The sequence below is a fragment of the Anthonomus grandis genome, chromosome 10 (genome assembly GCF_022605725.1).
Source record: "Anthonomus grandis grandis chromosome 10, icAntGran1.3, whole genome shotgun sequence".
NCBI lineage: Eukaryota > Metazoa > Arthropoda > Insecta > Coleoptera > Curculionidae > Anthonomus > Anthonomus grandis.
The window spans coordinates 7555486-7576116 of NC_065555.1; the positions used below are offsets into that span (position 1 = coordinate 7555486).

Genomic DNA, 20631 nt, shown 5'->3' on the forward strand with positions numbered 1-20631 from the left:
GATTACATTCATGTGAGATACATAATTATTAAAGATATTTCGCACAAATTTATATGATCTTTAAATGATAGGACTTTCATTATATTGCGCCATTGTAGGTAATTTTATCTAGTCAAAGATATAACCAGATATAGATTTATCAAATTTTCTTACATAAAAACTAAATAGCAGTTTTTGCATTCATAAATATATCTCTTTCTATAAAAATTTAAAATACAACTTAGATGTCAAAAAAATTGCATGAATTAAAATATTTATAGTGAAGAAATAGTCCATATTTGCAGTGGAGTCATAAATTAGGGTAAAATGAAAATTCTACAGTCTCCCTTCACTTATTTAATTAACATCATTTAGTTTTTATAATTCCCGACATGTTTCGAACATAGCGGTATCCATCATCAAGGAATAAGAAGTTTAAAATTGGTATCTGTTATATATACCAGGGTTTGAGTCCATGTCAAAAAACCTTTTATTTAATTTTTTTTTTCATTTTCAATTTAATTTAATTAAATTTAATAAAAAAAAATAATAAAAGTAAAATATATATTATATAGGTCATTTGTTTGGTCACTTTTAAAATGTTTTTTCCAAATAGGATCACCATAATATCAAAATGAATTTAAGAGTGAAAAGTATACTTAAAAAATTATTAAATGCTTTACTTTGTAAGTCTGGCTATATGCAGTAATTAAAATCAATAAACAGGATGCTAATTTTAAAGAAATTATATATTTTTAACCAAAAATTGTATAACTTCTTACGTTTTATAGCTCTTGTTCTATTTCCTTTTATAAAACATTAACTCATAACCAAAAACTGAAATAATAGGAATTATTAAAAACTAAATGTTACTACTACTCCATTCTTTTATAATTGCATTCAAACTGTTAGCAAGCTGATTTAAGTTTTCATTATCATATTATGTCCTCCCTAGTTTCTAAGTTACTACAAACTTGCATATAATTCTATTTAGTAGTAAATTAGAAAGCTCTTGGTAAAATTAGACACTTAATTTAAATTATACTTTAGTGAGTTTAAGAAAGTGACACATTTAGTTATCCTAAGCAAAATTGGAGTTCTGTTTTTTAACTTGAAGGTTAAATTTAAGGACAGCTACAGGGTGATTCAAAGTAAAGGTATAAATAGTCATCCAACGGTAAGAAAATTATATTTTTAACTTATTTTAGTGCAGTATGGCAGCTTCTAGAATAAGGCAACAACACTTAATTATGCCTGGCTTTTATAAATACTAAGTCATTATTACCTAATTTAATAGCCTAAATAAAATTACATATTTTAGTATAAAATCTAAGTAATAGGTTCTCTGTATTTATCACATATATCTCTTGTAAAAGAATTCTGCATTTATTACAGAATCTACTTTCGGTGGATTATCTAATTTCACTGCATGCAAATGTTTCTATGTACAACACAAAATAAAGATGGTGAATTAAGGATAACTTAGTATATATTTATCATATAGATATACAAGTTAAAAAGCTGACCCATGCGAAAATCTTATTTCCTAAGAAAAATAGAGGTTCAAGAATGTTTCAGTGTAAATGGATTTTTTAATGATAATAAGAAAATCCTAGTATTTTGATTAAAATTTAAGGAGGCAAAAATTGGACTAGCCTGCTAAATCTCCCGACCGAACACTCGGCTGCAATAATTGCACTCACCAAGATTTGGAACATTGAGGAAACGGGTTATTGAAGTTAATAAGAACATTTTCAGATTAAAAACCTGTATGTTCTCTAAAGAGGACTTGTAAACAAATTTCTAGAAAAAAAATCGAAAGAAATTAAATTCCGTATTCTCAAGGTTCTCTGCTTATACAGTACTTAAATATCATTAGACAATATTTGGAACAAAATTAGTTTTTAGAGGTTCATTTAATGCAAATTTACATTGATATCTATTTTAATTTTTATGAAGATTCATGGCTAAATTTAGATAAGTTTCACTATATTGCGTTGTGTTCTTGTTGTTCTTACGCTTCTTGTTGACAACGTTTACCAGGGCAAAGTTTGAAGAAAAACATTTCTAATTTTCTTACTTTAAAAACTACGGTTAAAAAAGTATTTTTTTGTTTAATTAGTTATGATACGAAACTAATCTACATAACTTATACTATTATCACAAGCATAATTAATGATTTGCTCCTAAGTTTAGGTAATTATCATTTTAAGCATACTGATAGGATTTTATCTTTTTTTATTTATTTTTCATAGATCATGTCAATTTTCTGCTTTAACTTTTGTTACAATTCTTTAAAATTATTTTATACAAAAAGTCATATAAAAGGCCTATCGGTTTTCCTATATGTGTCTTTAATATAAATTTTGTATTTATAGGAAAAGAGTTTAGTTTATTACTTGCTAAATTTAAACCAATAAGATTCATTTAAACTAATAGCATTTTATAGATAATTGTTAATATTATCATTAGCTTTCTTTTATTATCTATATTAGATCTAAAGTCGTGGACAAATTGTGCAACTGACTAAAAGGCGGTAGTAAATGTTTTTCTATCAAAATTAAGACTGACAATAAGGAATTATGGCTATTGATTAGTTCATCGGTTATGAGTTAATCCTTGAGATGTTGGCTAATTTTAAGAAAAGTGGCATTAAACATTTTTAATAAGACATATTTCTTGTCATAAGGTGATATTTCTAAAATAAATTGGATTTGCCATTTTAAAATTAAAATTAAGTTATTAATATTATTATAGAGCTTATTAAGATAGGTATGTTTCTGTAATAATTTAATTTCATATAAATTTAAAATCGTACCTCATAAAAATTTCTTTTCTCGCTGAAATATACTTCGGCCCGAAAAGACACAGAAGCAAAAGTCAGGAGCAATCTAGTCGACCGGAAACAAAGTATCCATTTTTCTCACTTTAAATTACAAGTCTCAGATGTACGAGTAGAACGTATCGCATACCTAATTTATGTGCCTGTTTGGGTCGTATTTTTCGCAAAAGAGACATCACTACCTGCTTAGTTTCGTATCGCATTGGAAAAAACTATAAAATATGGGGATATAAGACGGCAGCTTAAGTTCTTTATTTCGCTCGCAAGCGACTTTTGCTGCTGCAACGAGATTTTGGGAATATTGGCAACGTTTGCTAAAAATGGGCTTTCGTTATAATATGATAAGAACTGAAATAGTTTTATATGCAAAATAAGAAAAATACACACAGATGGACTTTGAGATTGTTTTCTATTTCAATGCACTGTGTCCCATACTCGTTGTAATTGCAAGGTATATCCCTTAGTGGTTAAGATGTACTTTGCATTTTACACCAGAATATGTCCCTTCTTCATCAAGCTATTTCTGCCTTAGAAAACTAGGCTACTTTCGTTTTACTAAAATACAAGGTAAAGTTAAATAAATATTTAATTTTAAAGAAGATATTAAATTTTAGACCCTGTATAAATAAAAAAATTCGAAATATATTACCCATTCTTAAAATATATTTAAGTTATTTTAATCGCAGTTCATTATAAAAAACACACCTTTAGGTTAAATCTCCTGGAAATTGACCTTTATATTTTTTGACTATCATATTGAACTCTAGGTAAAAATATCTGCGCATGATCGGTTTTATTTGTTTTTAACTTATACAGGTTCTAAATTAAAAGTTGAGATTTTCATTAAAAAACGACAATTCATTAAGTACCGACAAATGAGCCAAAAATTATACGCTGTCTAAGTAATTCATTAGCTTCAGAAGCATAAATCCTATAAGTTTTCTGCTAGAAATGATCAGCATTTAAAATGCACACATCAAAATGATCTAGGATATAAAGGTATTGCGACAATTAAATGAAAATTTCGATTTTTATTTAGAAAATATTAAGATACATCTGAATCTATTTTGGAAATACTATTGAACAATAATTTATTAAAAAATAAAAAATTAATCGTAGTATACCTGGGAATTAAAAACGTATAATAATTTAAAAAAGCTAAATATCACAAATTCGAAATAAAAAAATTAAAAGAAAATTAAATAAAAAAGAAAAAGTCATTGTTAATAGAGTGTATGCTGTTGACATGCTTTTAATTTAATTTTCAAAGTCGTTTTGCTCAGATTTTAGCAAATCTTTTCATGTCTGCAACACTATTCCTTAATTTAAAACATAGAAAGTATTCAATATGTCCCAAACGTGCTCGATAGGGTTTAAGTCAAGGAACTGCGTAAGCAAAGGTAATACTTGAATATTGTGCTATGTTCAAAAACATTTGCAACAAATCATCTTGGAAATAAATTTTCCTAATCTGAAAATAAAACCGCTTGTTTTCCTTGTCACCTAGACCATTTTAATATATATATTTAACAGTATGTTAAAATCTTAGAACGTTAAAGGGTATGCCATGGAACTATGGCCAGTTATAATGTCAGCAACTATTATATCATTAAAATTTGTCACTCAATTTAACAGGGACAAAACAATACTCTGTTTCTCCTGAATAAAATAGTAAAAATTTGTTTACATAAACCATAATAAGATTCTCTTTAATAAAGTCGATATTCAACTTTAAATGAATGTACGGCAACGCCGCTCAATTCCATTATTGATGGCACCGATATAAGGAATCACTACCAGTGACGTCGTCAAAAAATATTTACATGATAAATATTTATTTATAATAGAATTTGTATTAAATGTATTTTAGTTATTGAATGTATTAAATATTTAATAGATTTCTTAATAATTCTTTATATTTAATTAGTTTTAAGATTTCTGGTAAGACCACAAAGCATGAAATGTCCTGTTAGTAAAACCATGGACAAAACTTCAGATTTCTTTTTTTTTTATTATTGAAAGACAGCTACTTTAAACATTATGTTCCTTTAATTTAGTAAAACTTTAGGCAGTTTTTCTAATACTGCATCCTTTACAGGCCAGAAATGTTATTTTATAATTTCATCGTTTCCAGGACTTTCTGTTTTTAAAAGAATTTATTACTTTTAATAATTTATTCTTATTTGGGGATAATGAGAGTGAGTGATCTCTTACAGATTTTAAATAAGGTTAACTTGGGCTTAATATAATTTTTTTTTCATATTTTAATCAGCATTTGCATAAAGTAATTATCAGAATAGTTAGCTATATGTTAATTATTTGAACTACTTAGTTTATTTTCCCTAATAGAAACTTCACTTTGTAGCACTTAAATATTTTTTTAGCTTATATCAAAATTTTCTTTAAGGTCATCGGCTTCATTTTTGTGATGTTTAATCTATAGCCTAAGACCAGTATTTAAATAATTCCTATAATCTTTACATATACATACAAATTTGTATTTGTATAATACGTTTTTGCATTTTTACTAATTAAAATTTTTTAAATAGGAATTTTATTAAAACGTAATTAATTTCTTTACTAAATTTTCCAAGTTTAATGTTAGAGCATTAATTTTTTATGTCGGTCTCGTGATGCCTATTTAATTTAAGTCGCGTGATGGAAACTTAGTAATTCGGTCTCAGGCTTAGATGTAAAGTTTCCGTGGCTTCAGCACGGCCACCGACTTATCATATTGGCAAGGGTGAATAGAACTGTATAATGAAGTTTTCAGTTTGTTATCTTCAAGTGAATGCAGCTTGTAAGCGGACAAAAGCCAAAGCTGTTTTTCGCTATAACTATGCTCTAATCTTAAGGCAATTTTAATAATTAAATGAATTCTTTGTTTTAAATAGTTTAGTTAATTAAAATTCTGATGAAAATTGTATAAAATTTGGTCAATTTTATTTGCATCCTTAAACGCATTCGTTAGAATTATTAAGGTTTAAACTATAATAAAACAGAAATAGTTTTTTGACAATAAAATATTCCTAGTGTCCTTTATTTTAAAATGCTCGCTTATATTTATGACAAGGTGTAGGTATAATTTAAATCCTTTGAAGCGTGATCCAAATTGAACTTATAAAAAAATTATATTCTAATTTATCACCGACGATGTAATATTTAAAACCTATACAAAAAAACAAATATTAATGATTATTATATGATGGAATAAGGTGTTAAAATTATCAGCCCCTATCATGAAAACGGTCAATTGGGGAAATACGCATTAAATTTTTTGCTGCTTAAACTCGATTATTCTAGGATTTAAAAATGTTTTCGCTTGGTATACTTCTTGTTGAATATATGTAAATATATTTTTTCTTTGTGCCTTAACACTTCCTAAAAATTCTATTAACTTTTACATAAAAAGGTGTTAAGACATTCCATGTTAATAATATATAAATTTCCCCTATGTCCATAAGAACTTTAAATGGTGGGCAATTATTAAAATCCAGTTTAGTAAATATTGTTCTAATATGGATCCCCTTGTGCAATAATAATTTTGCTTATAAATTTTAGCACTCCAGGTTAAAAAACAAAAAAGAAACATTATTCTATTATATCGCATAATACAGGGTCCGGCAGTCAAACCTGACGGTTTTTGAAATGGGATAAATAAGAAAGTTGTTGAGATATTTTAATTGTTATTTTTTTATTGGAAAGAGGAGAACTGGAAATTTAACATTCATAATAAAAAAGCACAAAAATAACTTATGTAGCAAAAATTATGTCTCATTTTCTCTACACTGTACGAGCCTCCTGGACGGGATCTCACGAATTTCTCGCAGAATGTTCTCCTTCAGTTGGTTCAAATTATTTGGTCTGTCCCCCGACTTGTCCCCTTGTGAATTTTATCTATGGGGGTATCTTAAGGAAAGAGTTTATGTTGACAGACCAAATAAATTGAACCAACTGAAGGAGAACATTCTGCGAGAAATTCGTGAGATCCCGCGCCAATCAATGGAGAGAGTCATGACTAACTTCTCCAGGAGGCTCGTACAGTGTAGAGAAAATGAGACATAATTTTTGCTACATAAGTTATTTTTGTGCTTTTTTATTATGAATGTTAGATTTCCAATTCCCCTCTTTAAAATAAAAAAATAATAATTAAAATATCTCAACAACTTTTTTATTTATCCCATTTCAAAAACCGTCAGATTTGACTGCCGGACCCTGTATTAACAACATATGTTTTGTTGCAGTTTTTCTGATAATCTTCGTCATATACAACCTGAAAAAAGATACCCATACCAAAGACCAAGGAAGTGCTGAAGATGATGTAAGAGAAAATATTATAAACTATGATGACGAGGGAGGTGGCGAAGATGATATGACTGCCTTCGATATTAAGCCACTTCAAATTCCCATTAATGGAAATCATCCCGACTTGGGTTTATCACAACACACAGGTAGGAATAATATTTTTTTTTAATAAATTTAATTTTTTCCTGAATATTAATACTTGCAATAGAACTTGCGAAAACCAAAGAACAGAAATATAAACGTTTGTCGACATATTATAATATCATTTTATATCTCTATAATTTAAGTTAACCACTTTTATAATTTCTGTTCTTAAACCCTATAAAATGTTTTATTTATTTAATAAGCAAATTAGTATTCTAGTAACGACAAAATTTCCAGATGGCCAAGAACGAAACATCGCTGCTTATCTTGAACACTGTAAAAAAAATAGTGACGCTGACCCTAATGCGCCACCGTTTGACGACTTACGGAACTACGCATATGAAGGCGGCGGCAGTATCGCTGGTTCATTAAGTTCATTAGCTTCTGGTAAAATTAATAAATACACTCTAAAGTAGCATAATAATAAATATAAGGAACTCGTTAATTTTATAATTTAGAAAATAGTTGTTAATGTAGTAGTGCGGCTCTTAATTTTTTTATATAAAATTGCGTTTATATAAAAATTTGAAATTTGGCATACATCATTAGCAACCAAAATAGTACTCAAAATTGGTAGCTCATTTTGGATAACTTTAAAATGGCGACGCGACGCCATTTTGAAAAATTAAAATTTAATAAAGTCATGCGATACATCGTTTGAAAGCTCCCACTAAATGCTTCATAGTCCTATATTATTAAGTCATTACTTCTACCCATAGCAAAATGGTAAGCTATCAAAATCTTTTTTTCGCATTTTTAGTTATTTTTATTTTCTTTACCACACCTGTTCAGGTGTAATTTGTTTGTAGTTTTTTGATTTTTTGTTTTTTTTCTGACATTGACAGGGTGTTTCCGAAGTTGAGTCATTTATTTTAACTGCTTGTAGGATTCGCCAAAAGAAGTTAAAAAACCAAAAATCACCTATATAAAAGTTGCATATTAGGAGAATACTCCTTATACTTTGTACTCATGTATTTGCTATGTACTCATTGCTCTGCAGTTTACAATGGTAAACTGGGTTACTATAGTTAGCAATCAATATTTTATGAAACATGTAACTAGCAAGATATATTTATTTAATTTCTTGAATTCCTCCCACATATTACCTATTTCTCTAGTATCTAGTACTTACATATTTTTTTTAAACTGTAAACGGTGAAAATTTTCTCTCTTCTTGAGATCTATATACTATCATTCTCGTTCCATCAGATACTATTCTAATAATTTTACAAATCACCTTTTTCTTTACACGTTCTTTCTTCTTAATAAGCCCTATTACAACCTATAATTGTACATATAAAATCCTGATGCCTGTTTGGTAGGAATCATCTTGGAGAACCATGACGCAGTAAAGATTGCAATTTTTTGAAGATCTCTTGATCCAATTTCTTATTAATTCTAAAATCTAGGTTTCGGATCCAGAGATGAAGCATTTTGCTACTTTTATTGCTTAAAACATTAATGGCTATCTATTATTTTATAAGTTTAATGTAAATTTGTCGAGGGTATCTAAGATTCTGATTTTTTTGATTTACAAGTTTATCATCATCAGAAACATATCCTATACAATTTAAAAATATATTTTCTAGCCAAATTAAGGTAAACTACTTATAAAATGACATAAAATATGACATAAATTAGAATAGGTTGTGTCAAAATCTTCGGAGTTTTAACGCTGCTTTGAAATTTATTAATTATAGCGTACTCAATGCCATAAAGAATAAAAATAACTTTGTTTTTTTTTTTTTAATAAAACGAGTGGAGAAATATTTTAAGAATAAATGTTCTATCATACAGAATGATATTCCTGAAAGAACAAGATCTAATTTTTTAATAAAACTTAAATAACACGTTTTTAAGTCACTGAATAGAATATCTTTCAATCAATCTGCAGTTATGTGTACTATGTATGAACATAAAGGTATTTTTTAATACGGTATTACTTTATCTTTTATCTATTTAGGCGTTGATACTGTCATTTATACAGTTGCAACTTTTGCTATGCTTTTTTACTTTAAAACTTTTTTTCTTCCAAAATAAACTTGATTTACCTAAAAATCAAAACGTAATACGAAATAGCACCTGTTTTGTTTGCTCTTAAATAAGATAAATCAAGTGGCCTATTAGTATTAATTAACAATTTATATTTTTTTTTGGAATTTATACAGAAGTGTGTTTCTTTATTTTCGGTCATAATAAAACCCTCTTTTACTTAAATATTTACATAAACCTATTTCAGACACTTAAAATTAGTCAAACAGCAATTATATAACTTTCTTTTTGAAGCTCTGTTTTCTGATAAACCTAGACTGCACAATAAATAATAAAATATTATACAGGGTGATTTTTAAGTTGATACGTTTTTTAACTATGTATAGAACTCGGTAAAATACATATTTTTTTCAAATAACTTTATTCAAAATACCGAAAAATAAAAAAATTGCATTGCCAAAATATTATAAAATGAGTCCAATACGGTCCTCTCTAATTTAAATAAGTTGTTCAAAGTTGTCACCATTAACTTCAACACAACGATTTGCTCGATGTAACCACTGCTTCGTAACGGCACGCAATAGAGAAATCGGTTTTTGTTTAACTGTTACCGCAGCCTGCTCAATACGTGCTATTAGTTCTTCTTGTGTGTCGATAGGCGTCTTGAAAACTAAACTTTTCATATACCCCCACAAAAAAAAGTCACATGGATTTAGGTCTGGTGACCTTGGTGGCCACTTGCATGGTCCATTTCGACCAATCCACCGATTTGGGTAACTTATATCCAAAAATTCGCCCACTTCTCGTCTAAAATGGGCAGGTGCTCCATCCTGCAGGAGCCACATAGCTTGCCTGGTATTCAGTGGCACGTCTTCTAACAGAACTGGCAGATTATTTTGTAAAAAGTCCAAATAATTATCGCCCGTCAAACGGTCTGGTAAGATAAATGGTCCAACAAGTATCCCATTCACAATTCCTGCCCACACATTAGCAGAAAAGCGATATTGAAAATTGGTTCTGCGAATTGCATGGGGATTATCAACAGACCAAACATGCGTATTTCGAAAATTGTTAATTCTGTTTCGGGTAAATGTTGCCTCGTCCATGGCTAAAATTTTGTTTGAAAAATATTGATCATTTTCATGTTGTTATAGGAACTATTCACAAAACTGAACTCTGCGGGGGAGGTCTTCAGGCAGTAGCGCTTGGACACGTTGAACGTGAAAGGGATTAAATTGATTCTCGCGCAATGTTGTCCATACTTTTGTTTGACTTAATCCGACCTGCCCTGCAACAACTCGAGTATTTGTTGTTGGATCTTCTCCGATGAGATTTAAAATTTGTTCTTCCCTATGAATATTTTCAGGTCTCCTACCTCTTCCTGCATGCTCCACGATGTTCCCGTAAATCGCCAGTATCCCTAGCCCGCTGAATAAGATTTATGAAACTTCTGGGTGTCGGATGATTTCGCAAAGGAAAGCGGTTTGCGTATAATACCGAAGTAGCAGCAGCACTTTGAAGACACTCTTCATAAATAAGCAACATATCCAACAAGTTCATTGTTTTCATAACGATATGCCATTTTTAGGATTTGCAAATTTAAAATTAACAACAATATACCAAAAGTGTCTAAGACTAACTGATCGGCACAATGCGTGATCGATAATACAAAAATTCGAGGAAAAACTAAACATAAACAGACGATGAAAAACAAACCCATATTCACTTTTTTTATTCTGTATGTCCTTTGTTTTTAAGTGTATCGAAAAAAGTTATTTGAAAAAAATTTATATTTTACCGAGTTCTATACACAGTTAAAAAAAAGTATCAACTTAAAAATCATCCTGTATAATTGCTTAAAACTTAAGTTGTACCTATTTTATTACTTTTGTCTATTTTAAGATCCTAATATTAATTTATTCTTACAGGTACCGAAGAGGAACATCAAGACTATGGTTACTTAAATTCATGGGGTCCTCGATTTGATAAACTGGCTTGTCTATATACCTCTGACGTGGTGGAATAAACATAGCGAAAAATAATTATCAGTAATAAATATTTGGTTTAGTAAAATTAATTTGAGTTTATATTATTTTATTAATTATTTATCATTACAAATTTATTAATTGGAACTCTATGTTAAATGATTAAATATAAATTGTTTACATAAATTTGTAATATGCAAAGTAAGGAACCTACATATGACGGCTATATATTCCAGGAAGCAACAAGCAATTTGTAAAAACGATTCAAATAATAAATAATATTTATAACAGAAAAAGGAAACTAAAATCATGAAAATTAGCTAAAATTTTTCAACTAAATGCTATACCCCTAGTCATAACAACTTATATTTGCTACAGCCTTTTTTGAAATTTTTTGATAAATATTTTTTTTACTCATGGTCCAGAAAATTTTTACTAGCATTAGCAAAAATGGCCAATATTATGTTAATCAGCAATGTCCTAAAGTATCCGTGGGTAATGAAGGACTTGCATAAGTAAGTTTTCTAAGTAATATTTACAAAATGTAATAAATATAAACCAAATAATTAAAAATTCATCATCTAAAATTGCTTTGGAAATACATATTTTTATGCGCAGGTGAGAGGGGACGTTCTCGTCCTGACGTCAAAAGTTAGTTCGAAGTGTTCAATGAAATTTTAAAATTTTAAACACGTGAATTTGTAAAGCATAAATATCTAGTTTTTCTGTATATATTTAAATTAGATTTCAATTTTTAGATTTATCTAGAATCATTGCAAGTCATACAATCAAAATATTCTGATAGTTTTGGCATTTTTAGTTATACTAAAAGTATGTGTATATGACATATTTGGTAATCCAAATAAAATACCCTAAATATTTATTACTCAACAATGTCGACTGTCTTGAATAACTTTAAAGCCGATATTTTTTTCTTAAAGAGTTTTGGCTCTATAATCCTAAAAAGCCGATACTGGCTCTATTTTTTATTGTTATTAACCTAAAATGGTTAAGATGAAAAACTTCATGATACTTAAATTATTTTTATGGAATGAAAAATGTAATAATATCCAGAATATTCTAAACTTGAATAAATTTTTTTTAATGAACCTTTTTTCATAGTATATCTAGTGCAAAATGTAACCAACAAATAATTTTCATATTTGCTTAATGGAAACAATTAAAATGCTATAAAAACACTATTCTTATTAAGCATTTACACTTGAAGCCCGCAGCAAAAATATCGATTAACTAACAAGTGACGTCATGAACCGTATCTCATGATCTCATGTCTTTTCAAACTTTAAAGTAATATAGCTTTTGAAAAGGTTGAAGAGGTCAAAGTAAAGGCTCGCTAGCAGTTCATACTAGTCAAGATTTTTAATATTCTTTATCCAGGATTTGTTATTTATCCGGACAGGAATCCAAATTAATTACCTTTTAAAATAGTGTCTTATGTAACGAATGACGTTAGTTTAATATATATTAATACTTTTTTACAGAGAGCCGATGTTTTAGGAATTATATAAATTGCAAATTTAATAAATTGGGCAATGTGTTTAAAAAAGACAATTTGTGAGAGAGATATCTGATGTTATTTATACCTAAATTATAAAATTTATTTTGAATTAATAATTTTTAGTAATATTCTTAACTCAATAACATCAAAAGTATCATATTGGAGCAAGTAATAACTAACAAGTAATGAAATTAATCGTTTTAAACAAAGTTTTTCTTTTATAAAAATAAGTATTAAATTTACTACACATAATTAGAAATCAAAGTTATTTTGGGCTTATGGATTTCAGGGACAAAATGTAATCCCTTTTTGTTATATCAAAGCAGTTTAATCTATGACTAACGCTTTTCACAAAGCATTGCTTAACGTCAATGTATTGTCGGCTTATAAGTTATTGATTTTGCCAACTTATATCATTATTATTGCCATTATGCATTTTCTTACTTTTAATGAGTTAGTTATTTTATTAGGTATTACGTCACCTAGGTAATATCGATTAAAACCAAAAATTACATAAGAGGTATTTAATATGATATAAATGAGAAAGAGCTTTAGGTCTTAATCTTCTTTTAAGTAAATTAACTTGTGGTGACTTGGGGCTAGATAGTAAGTGACTGGTAGGCCTAATACCTGATCTAATAATTGATATTAGTTTCCTCTCTATTATAAAAATTATTTCAAATTGTTATATGCTAAATATATGTAAAACCGTACTAGCAATGCCAAGGACCTAATCTCCCTATAACTGACATTTAAGAATAAATATGTAAGTCAATATGCAAAAGGCGTCTTATACTTAATTAACGTTTAACGTTTTAAACTGAATTAACAAGTTTTTGCATATTGCTTTAAATAAAAATAATAAATATGTTTCTTCAGATAATATAGGTCTCTTAGTATTGGCCACTTTTTTATACACTTTCAAGTAATAAAGTGTAAAGCATTTTTATACTTTTATTTAAAGGAAAGTAAAAGCAATAATTAGATACTTTTTGAAAAACAAAAAAATATACTTTTTTAATTTTTTTCCGCAGTTGAATTTTATTTCCTATATTTTGCTGCAGCAGAAAATGAATTGTGTAAATAGACAGTTGTGCAAGTGGCACTACATTAGCTCAATTTGTAAATCGTTTACCACTCAGAGATTTTTTTTATTGAATCAAAATGTTTTCACGTTCGTGCTACTTATGCTTAAATATTTTAGGTCTTTTCATCCGATTTTTTTGTCTATAGAATTAGTGATAATTTCTGCTCTTAATTCATACCTAATTAAATTATTCAATTAAATAAAATCTAGTTTAATTTTTAATGTAAATAGAGATGTAAAGTATATACATGTTAATTCTAATAAATAACTTCTAAGCAAAATGTTTTGTTAATCCTCTGCAACCCAATATTACTTACCAAAATTACTATAAAATTAGTACAAAAGAACATCTATGGATTTACATTATCAAGAAAGTGACAAGGTACATGTCAATAGCATTTTATAATATACATTAAATAATGTCTAAGGAGGTCAATAAGGAGGTTGGCTGAAGTAATTATTACCTTTAAATATCATAATATCCCTAAAACCTAGATAAAAAAAAAACTTGGTAGTAGATCAGGTAGTATAGAAGTTAGTAATTAGTAGAAGTAATTTAAATTATGGTGTCCTTCCTCGAGGAGCAAGAGGGTCACCTTTATCCAAGGTGCTTTTATTCCTTAGGGTTAAAAGTTTTTGATTTTTCATGTAATGACATAAACTAATAGGTTTTACTTCCTACTATAAAAGGATGTACGGTGAGCTTTAAATATTATCCTTGTAATTCAGGCAGCTTTAGATATAGAGTATTTCAGTTTCGCAAATGAAGAATTTGTTGATCACATATTTACAATTTAAATATTTTTTACCTCGATATTTACATTTTATATTCATTACATACTAAAATATTATGTTTAATAAATTAGGACCTAATTTATTAATTAAAAAAAAATATTTGCAGGTTAAAATTTGAATTTAAAAAACGACTTATGTGATAAATATTTATTTATTATTGGAATAACATCAAATATATATTTGAAAATATCAACTAAAGTAGTAAAGGTTTTAATATTCTGTTACTTTCCTCTACGTTACTTTACTCATACATAATAGTTCCTATTTCTGTCGTGAAAATTAAATAGTAATGTTGCGTTATTTTCGCATTTGCATATTAGTCGAGACACTCTGTTAAATCGTCCTCAAAGATCCAATAAGTTTCCATATCTCCTTTGCCCTAAAAATTAAAATTATTTTAAAAGAGACTGATTAATTAATGAATCATCGCTACCTTTAACTTAACCTTTCCTCTAGTCGTTAAAATGTATTTATCTTTTGGCAGAAGTTTTCTGGTAGAATGTGATATGTGAACCATCCCCGGCTAAAAAATAAAAGTAGCAGTGTTACGAAAATAATAGCAAAACAAAACATATCATAAAATGAATAAAACATTTTTTTATTAGTTTTTGTCTTAAGGTGCTAGCTAGGTTTAGTTTAGCATATTTTCTATTAGTAAACTTAATTTTTTGACTTATTATAGCACTTTGGACTTGTATTAAATTAGTGTAGAAATTAAGGAAAAACGTTTTGCTTTGGATGTCTTTATGGCCCTCCAACCGCCAATTTAAGTATGTATGTTGAAGATCTAGGATCAAATCAATATGATTTTTTTTAATGAGTTTGATTATGTATTTTCTAGTAGTCAGTTATACATCACTCTCTTATTAATGCAAATACTAATAATGCAAATCCTAGAAATATTCAAGAATTTATAAAAAAAAATTAACCTTTGTTAACGCGTAAAGCAACCTACTACTAGTCTCATTGACGTCAATAGTTTTGAATGTGTCTCATAGGCTAGATCACTGCTTTCTGGTAATTGAACTGAAATTCGACCATCCATGTCATATCAAACATATAGGTATTATCCGAATTTAAATTTTCAAGAATTCTCGCAAGACCTATTTATTACTGGCTATGGACTTATCTACTTAACCGTCATATACCGTGAAAATAGTCACGGCTTACTAGGGCTCCTGCCCCCCTGGTTAACCGATATTATTAGGTTTATGATGGACTTAGGTCAAAAGCTTTAAGAAAATATTTAAAAAAATTAAGAAAGCGATAAGATCTGAGAGAAAAGCATGTATTCAGCATACATTTAGGATGGATCCACGAGGCTTTTGCATATTCTACAAAAATTGAATAATAATCGTATTCAAAAAAATAACTTTAAAAAGCAAAACTTTGCAATATTTTAAATTACTTTTTGAATGTCTCAGATTTCTCTTTTAATTTTTTTAACGCTAATAATACTAAACGTCGATTTGTCCTTAATTTGTTCAGTTTTACTTGTGTAAGTGAAGATAACCTCTAGTGATCGTGTTGACTATTATATTTTTGATAGAGCTAAGGGGCAAAAATAATGTTTTGGTTCTTCCAAGTACCTTAGATTTCAATGTCCTCAATTCCTTCTACTGTGATATTGCTAGTAACCTTGCAGCCAATCTCTCACAAAAAATAGATCCCAGGAGGTATCTCAGCAATGTGGTAGTAGCCGAATCTTTCTTTTTTGCCCCCACAAGTGAAGAAGAGCTTAAACAGTTAATGGTTAATATTAAGAATAAGAGTTCATTAGGTTGGGATGGGCTTTCTCTTAAAATATTTTCTGCTTTACCTCTTGTTGCTTTGCAAGTCTTGGCCGAGTCAATTAACTTTTCATTTATGTCTGGAGTTTTCCTAGAGTGCTTAAAAAGAGCAATGATTGTTCCTCTTTACAAGGGTGGCGATCGCGACTGTCCTTCTAACTTTAGACCTATAGCGTTATTGCCTACTTTAGCCAAGATAGTGGAACGGCTCGTTAAGATGAGGATGGTTTCATTTTTAAATAGGTTTGGCCTATTGAGTCTTCAGCAGTTTGGCTTTCGTGAGTCTGTGAGCACAAATCATGCTATCTTTAGCTTTCTAGAGCACCTGTACAATCGACTAAATGTTGGTGAAGTTGCAGCAGCGGTATTCTGTGACTTGTCCAAGGCATTTGACTGCGTGAGTCACAGAGTGCTGCTGATGAAACTGGAGCTTTATGGTTTCAGAGGAACTGCCCTTGAGTGGTTTCGTTCCTCGTGTGTTCAATCGTGTCCATGCTGTCAAATTTAATGGTGGTATCTCTAAGGAACTTAATATAAATGTGGGTGTTCCGCAAGGATCAGTACTTGGTCCTTTACTTTTTCTTATTTATGTGAACGATCTGCCACAACTGCAGGTAACTGGCAAATTTACATTGTTTGCCGATGATACCACCATCCTCTGGCACGACTCTGATATTTCTCAAATGGAGGCCAATATACGTGCAGATTTCTTAAAAATAAAAGACTGGTGTGATTCAAATTTTTTGACATTTAATGTTTCCAAAACAAATATCCTTAATTTTAAATGTAATACAAATGATATATGTTTAAATAATGAAGCCATCACCATGCCACCGTTCGGTAAGTTTTTAAGTCTTTCCATAGACAAGTTCCTTAAATTTGAAGATCATATTGTGAATGTATGTAGAAAAGTCTCATCAGGCTGCTACGCCCTAAGGGTTATTGCCACCAGTCTTAATTTCTCCATCGCCAGATCTGCATACTTCGCGATTATCGAGTCGCACCTTCGATATGGAATTTGCTTTTAGGATTCATGTTCAAATTCACTTTTTAGTTCAGTGTTTGTACTCCAGAAAAGAGCCATTAGATATCTATGTGGGGCCATGCCTCGTGACTCATGTCGCTCGCTTTTTGTAAGTCATAATATTTTAACCCTGTATTGTATTTTTATTTTGGAAACAGTTTGCTTAGTTTTTAGAAAATATAAACAGGAACTTCACTTAGGAAGCCACTATAATACGCGACAAAATTATTTGTTGAGGCTACCCATTCCTCATTTTGAACTTGTCCGTAGCTCTATCATATATGGAGGTAGAAAGCTGTTTAATAAACTTCCACTAGAAAAGACAACTGACTGAAAAAAGCCTACGTAGAAGGATGAAAATATTTCTTGCTAGTAAAGCGTTTAGGTGAATTTTTTAATGATTAGCATTTAAGTATTTTTCAAAGTTTTATATAATTTTTTTTTATTTTAAATTAGTTTCTCGTTTTTATTCCTTTAATGTACAATCTATTGGCTTTGTCTACAACTTCTATATCTGACAATAAAGCACTTTTGAGTTTGAGTTTTGAGTTATTATAATCAAGGCAACCTGGTTCCCAAACTGATAATTACCATTGCTATTTTGGATGTGTAATGACATTGTTATACCAATAAATTTTCCTTGTCTAACAGCGTTATTACTTTTAAACTATAACAAGGTATTCGATATTTTAGATAGAACTTAAGTGAGAATTATGCTTAACGTATTGAAATTAGCGAACGTAAAGGAACCCAAGAGCATACATTTTTGATTTTTTTTTTTTATAAATCTTATATACATGTGATTTATCATTCTTATAAATTGTCATTTTCATCAATACGCAAATTATACAAAATTTATTGGTTATTACTGGTTTGGATGTATTTAAATCTGCGGGGTAGGTCAGCTCTCATCTTCTTCAAGTTCCGAAGCTTACAAGCATGTTTTTTTTTAATTCTAAAGCTAAGCTTATATTGCACCCTATCACGAGATTAGAATTGTTGTCTTAGGCTATAATAGTAGAAATCGTATTATAATGAGGTTAGAACTTATAATGTCTTTCTAGTAACTTAAAATTGTCTACCTTTCTACTGAACTTTAAATACTATTTATAAAAAAATAAAAGTAATACTGATTTTCATGTGAATAAATTTCTCAAAATCTACCACGCTCATTTTTAGCTAAGAAAGCGAAAGATTTGACGTCCAACCAAAATTAATTCTTCTCTAGATTTCTGTCTGCTTGTATTTATTTATTCGCAGCTTATGTTAAGCATATTTAAACATGTTCTTTTACCAAGTAAGTCATAAATCCAATCCAATCTAGGTCTATGAGACAAGGAAAAACGCAGTTTTATTCTTAGATGAAAAAAATTTTTCTGGACTAAAATCCTATGAAGCACGTTTGAAATATGTTGAAAACGCTTATTTTAAGTCAAGGAATAATGTTCCATACAAGGGCAAAGTAGCTGAACCGTATGCAAGAGCAAGGGCTACAAATTAAGTAAAACGACATTAACAATTGAATTAATAGCACGCCAAACCAATGATCGGCTACTATTAACAACAGGGGTAGTCAACACTTTCCAAAAGAACTTTTTTTTCTATTATATTTTCCTTAATTTTTATTGTTTCAAATTTTCGATATTTTACTTCTTGAAACTGTTATACATTATTAATCCTCCGGTATACGATAATCAATTTTTGTCTTTTTGAAAAATGTGATGTCCAGCAGTGTTTTCAAAATAAATATAGATGTGTTTGCATTTAATTGTTTTTTAACATATTTGTCCACTAAACTATTTCGATGCGTTTAGTTGAGACATCGTAAGACCCTTTATAAGTCCAATAATTTTTTATAGATATTGCATAAAATAGGATTATATCTATATACAATAACAGCGGGGCTTTATTTTCAATCGTATCCAATGCTTTTTGAGAGCTAATGAAAACTAGTACCATTGTCCTGTTAAATTTGATTGTTTTCTGTGCTTTCAAAATAAAAAACGGATTATTTTTGCCCTAACTCTACTTATTCTACGGATTGAAAAGTTGAGTTTAACTTCTCAGCTTATGTTAGTATGATTAGTGAAAGGGCTATATCAGATCTATATATCTGGTAATTTTCCTAACCTAGATCTCCGTTTTTAAAAATTAATATTAATAGGTTCATTTTTCTAAAAATACGGAGATTAAAATATAGCTGTACGTTTCTAAGTAGTTCAGTTAGAGGCAAATAAGGTTCAACTATTCAACAAGATTCAGGTATTATTTTTTATATGGTAGAAACGAAATTAGGAAGAAATAAAAATTCCTAACAGGCAATAAAAATATTTCAGTAGACTTCGTTTAACAGAAAATTTTAGTAAAGATGTGTGATGGAAAATGATTTTGCTTTAAAATCGTTTTAAGAAAGGGTAATTTCTACAGAAGAATTGTTTTATTTCAACTATTACTTGCCAAAGTACATCTCAATGCTTTAATAAGTTTGCTCTAGTCTAAGTACGATCAATGCGAATTTAAGGCAGTAATTAGGATAAGTTAATGCAAAGAGTAATAGAATTTTTTTTTATAATAGTCATAAATAATATTCCTAATTCAGTAAAAACTTAGATAATAAGGTACAAATTTTATTTTTAATACAAGGTGATGAGGTAAAGTTGTGAACGTTTTATAAAGGGTGTTACAGAATAAGATGCTGATCCTTAGGGATATTAATACTTAGGTGATTTTAGGAAGAAAATTTCAAATAAAGTTATGTCCTGAATCCCTTAACTTTTGAGCTAGAGAGTGTTAAAATCTTGTTTCTTCATCATAACTTTATTAACTCCCTAGATATTTTTAAGAAATTTAGGATACACCCTTTGAGTATTAATAGCCATTTTTTGATATAGGAGATTTTTAAAAAGTTTAGCCAATGGCGTCCGTACAGAAACGAAGACTAAATATTTTTTTAAAATATAATATACGCCAGTGCTTTTCGGTATAAAATATTGCAACAGTGGATGTTACTGTTTACTTATAGAATATCCCCGGCTCTTCCATTTTGCCAGTAGGTTGCGCGGGAATCTAGGTGCAAGAAGTTTATTAGAATTCACGAATTTGATTAAAATTAAAAAAAAAAAACTGAGAACCCCAACAATAAAATTATGATAAATTTTAAATAATTTTT

The 20631-nt window shown here is 29.0% G+C and overlaps 2 protein-coding genes across 2 annotated transcripts in view; one reads left to right on the forward strand and one right to left on the reverse strand.

Annotated features, from left to right (window-relative positions):
- LOC126741261 (neural-cadherin-like) overlaps positions 1-14010 on the forward strand; it is a 249553-nt gene extending 235543 nt beyond the window's left edge. Inside the window, exons 23-25 of the mRNA XM_050447640.1 lie at positions 7066-7272; positions 7508-7657; positions 11191-14010. Coding sequence (XP_050303597.1) covers positions 7066-7272; positions 7508-7657; positions 11191-11288 — 455 coding nt within the window. The 3' untranslated portion in view covers positions 11289-14010. The remainder of the gene's footprint in view (positions 1-7065; positions 7273-7507; positions 7658-11190) is intronic.
- A 770-nt stretch (positions 14011-14780) lies between these two features.
- LOC126741498 (soluble guanylate cyclase 89Db-like) overlaps positions 14781-20631 on the reverse strand; it is a 48209-nt gene continuing 42358 nt past the window's right edge. The window contains exons 14-15 of the mRNA XM_050447917.1: positions 15082-15171; positions 14781-15027 (exon numbers count right to left, since the gene is read on the reverse strand). Of these exons, the coding sequence (XP_050303874.1) occupies positions 14965-15027; positions 15082-15171 (153 nt within the window). The 3' untranslated portion in view covers positions 14781-14964. The remainder of the gene's footprint in view (positions 15028-15081; positions 15172-20631) is intronic.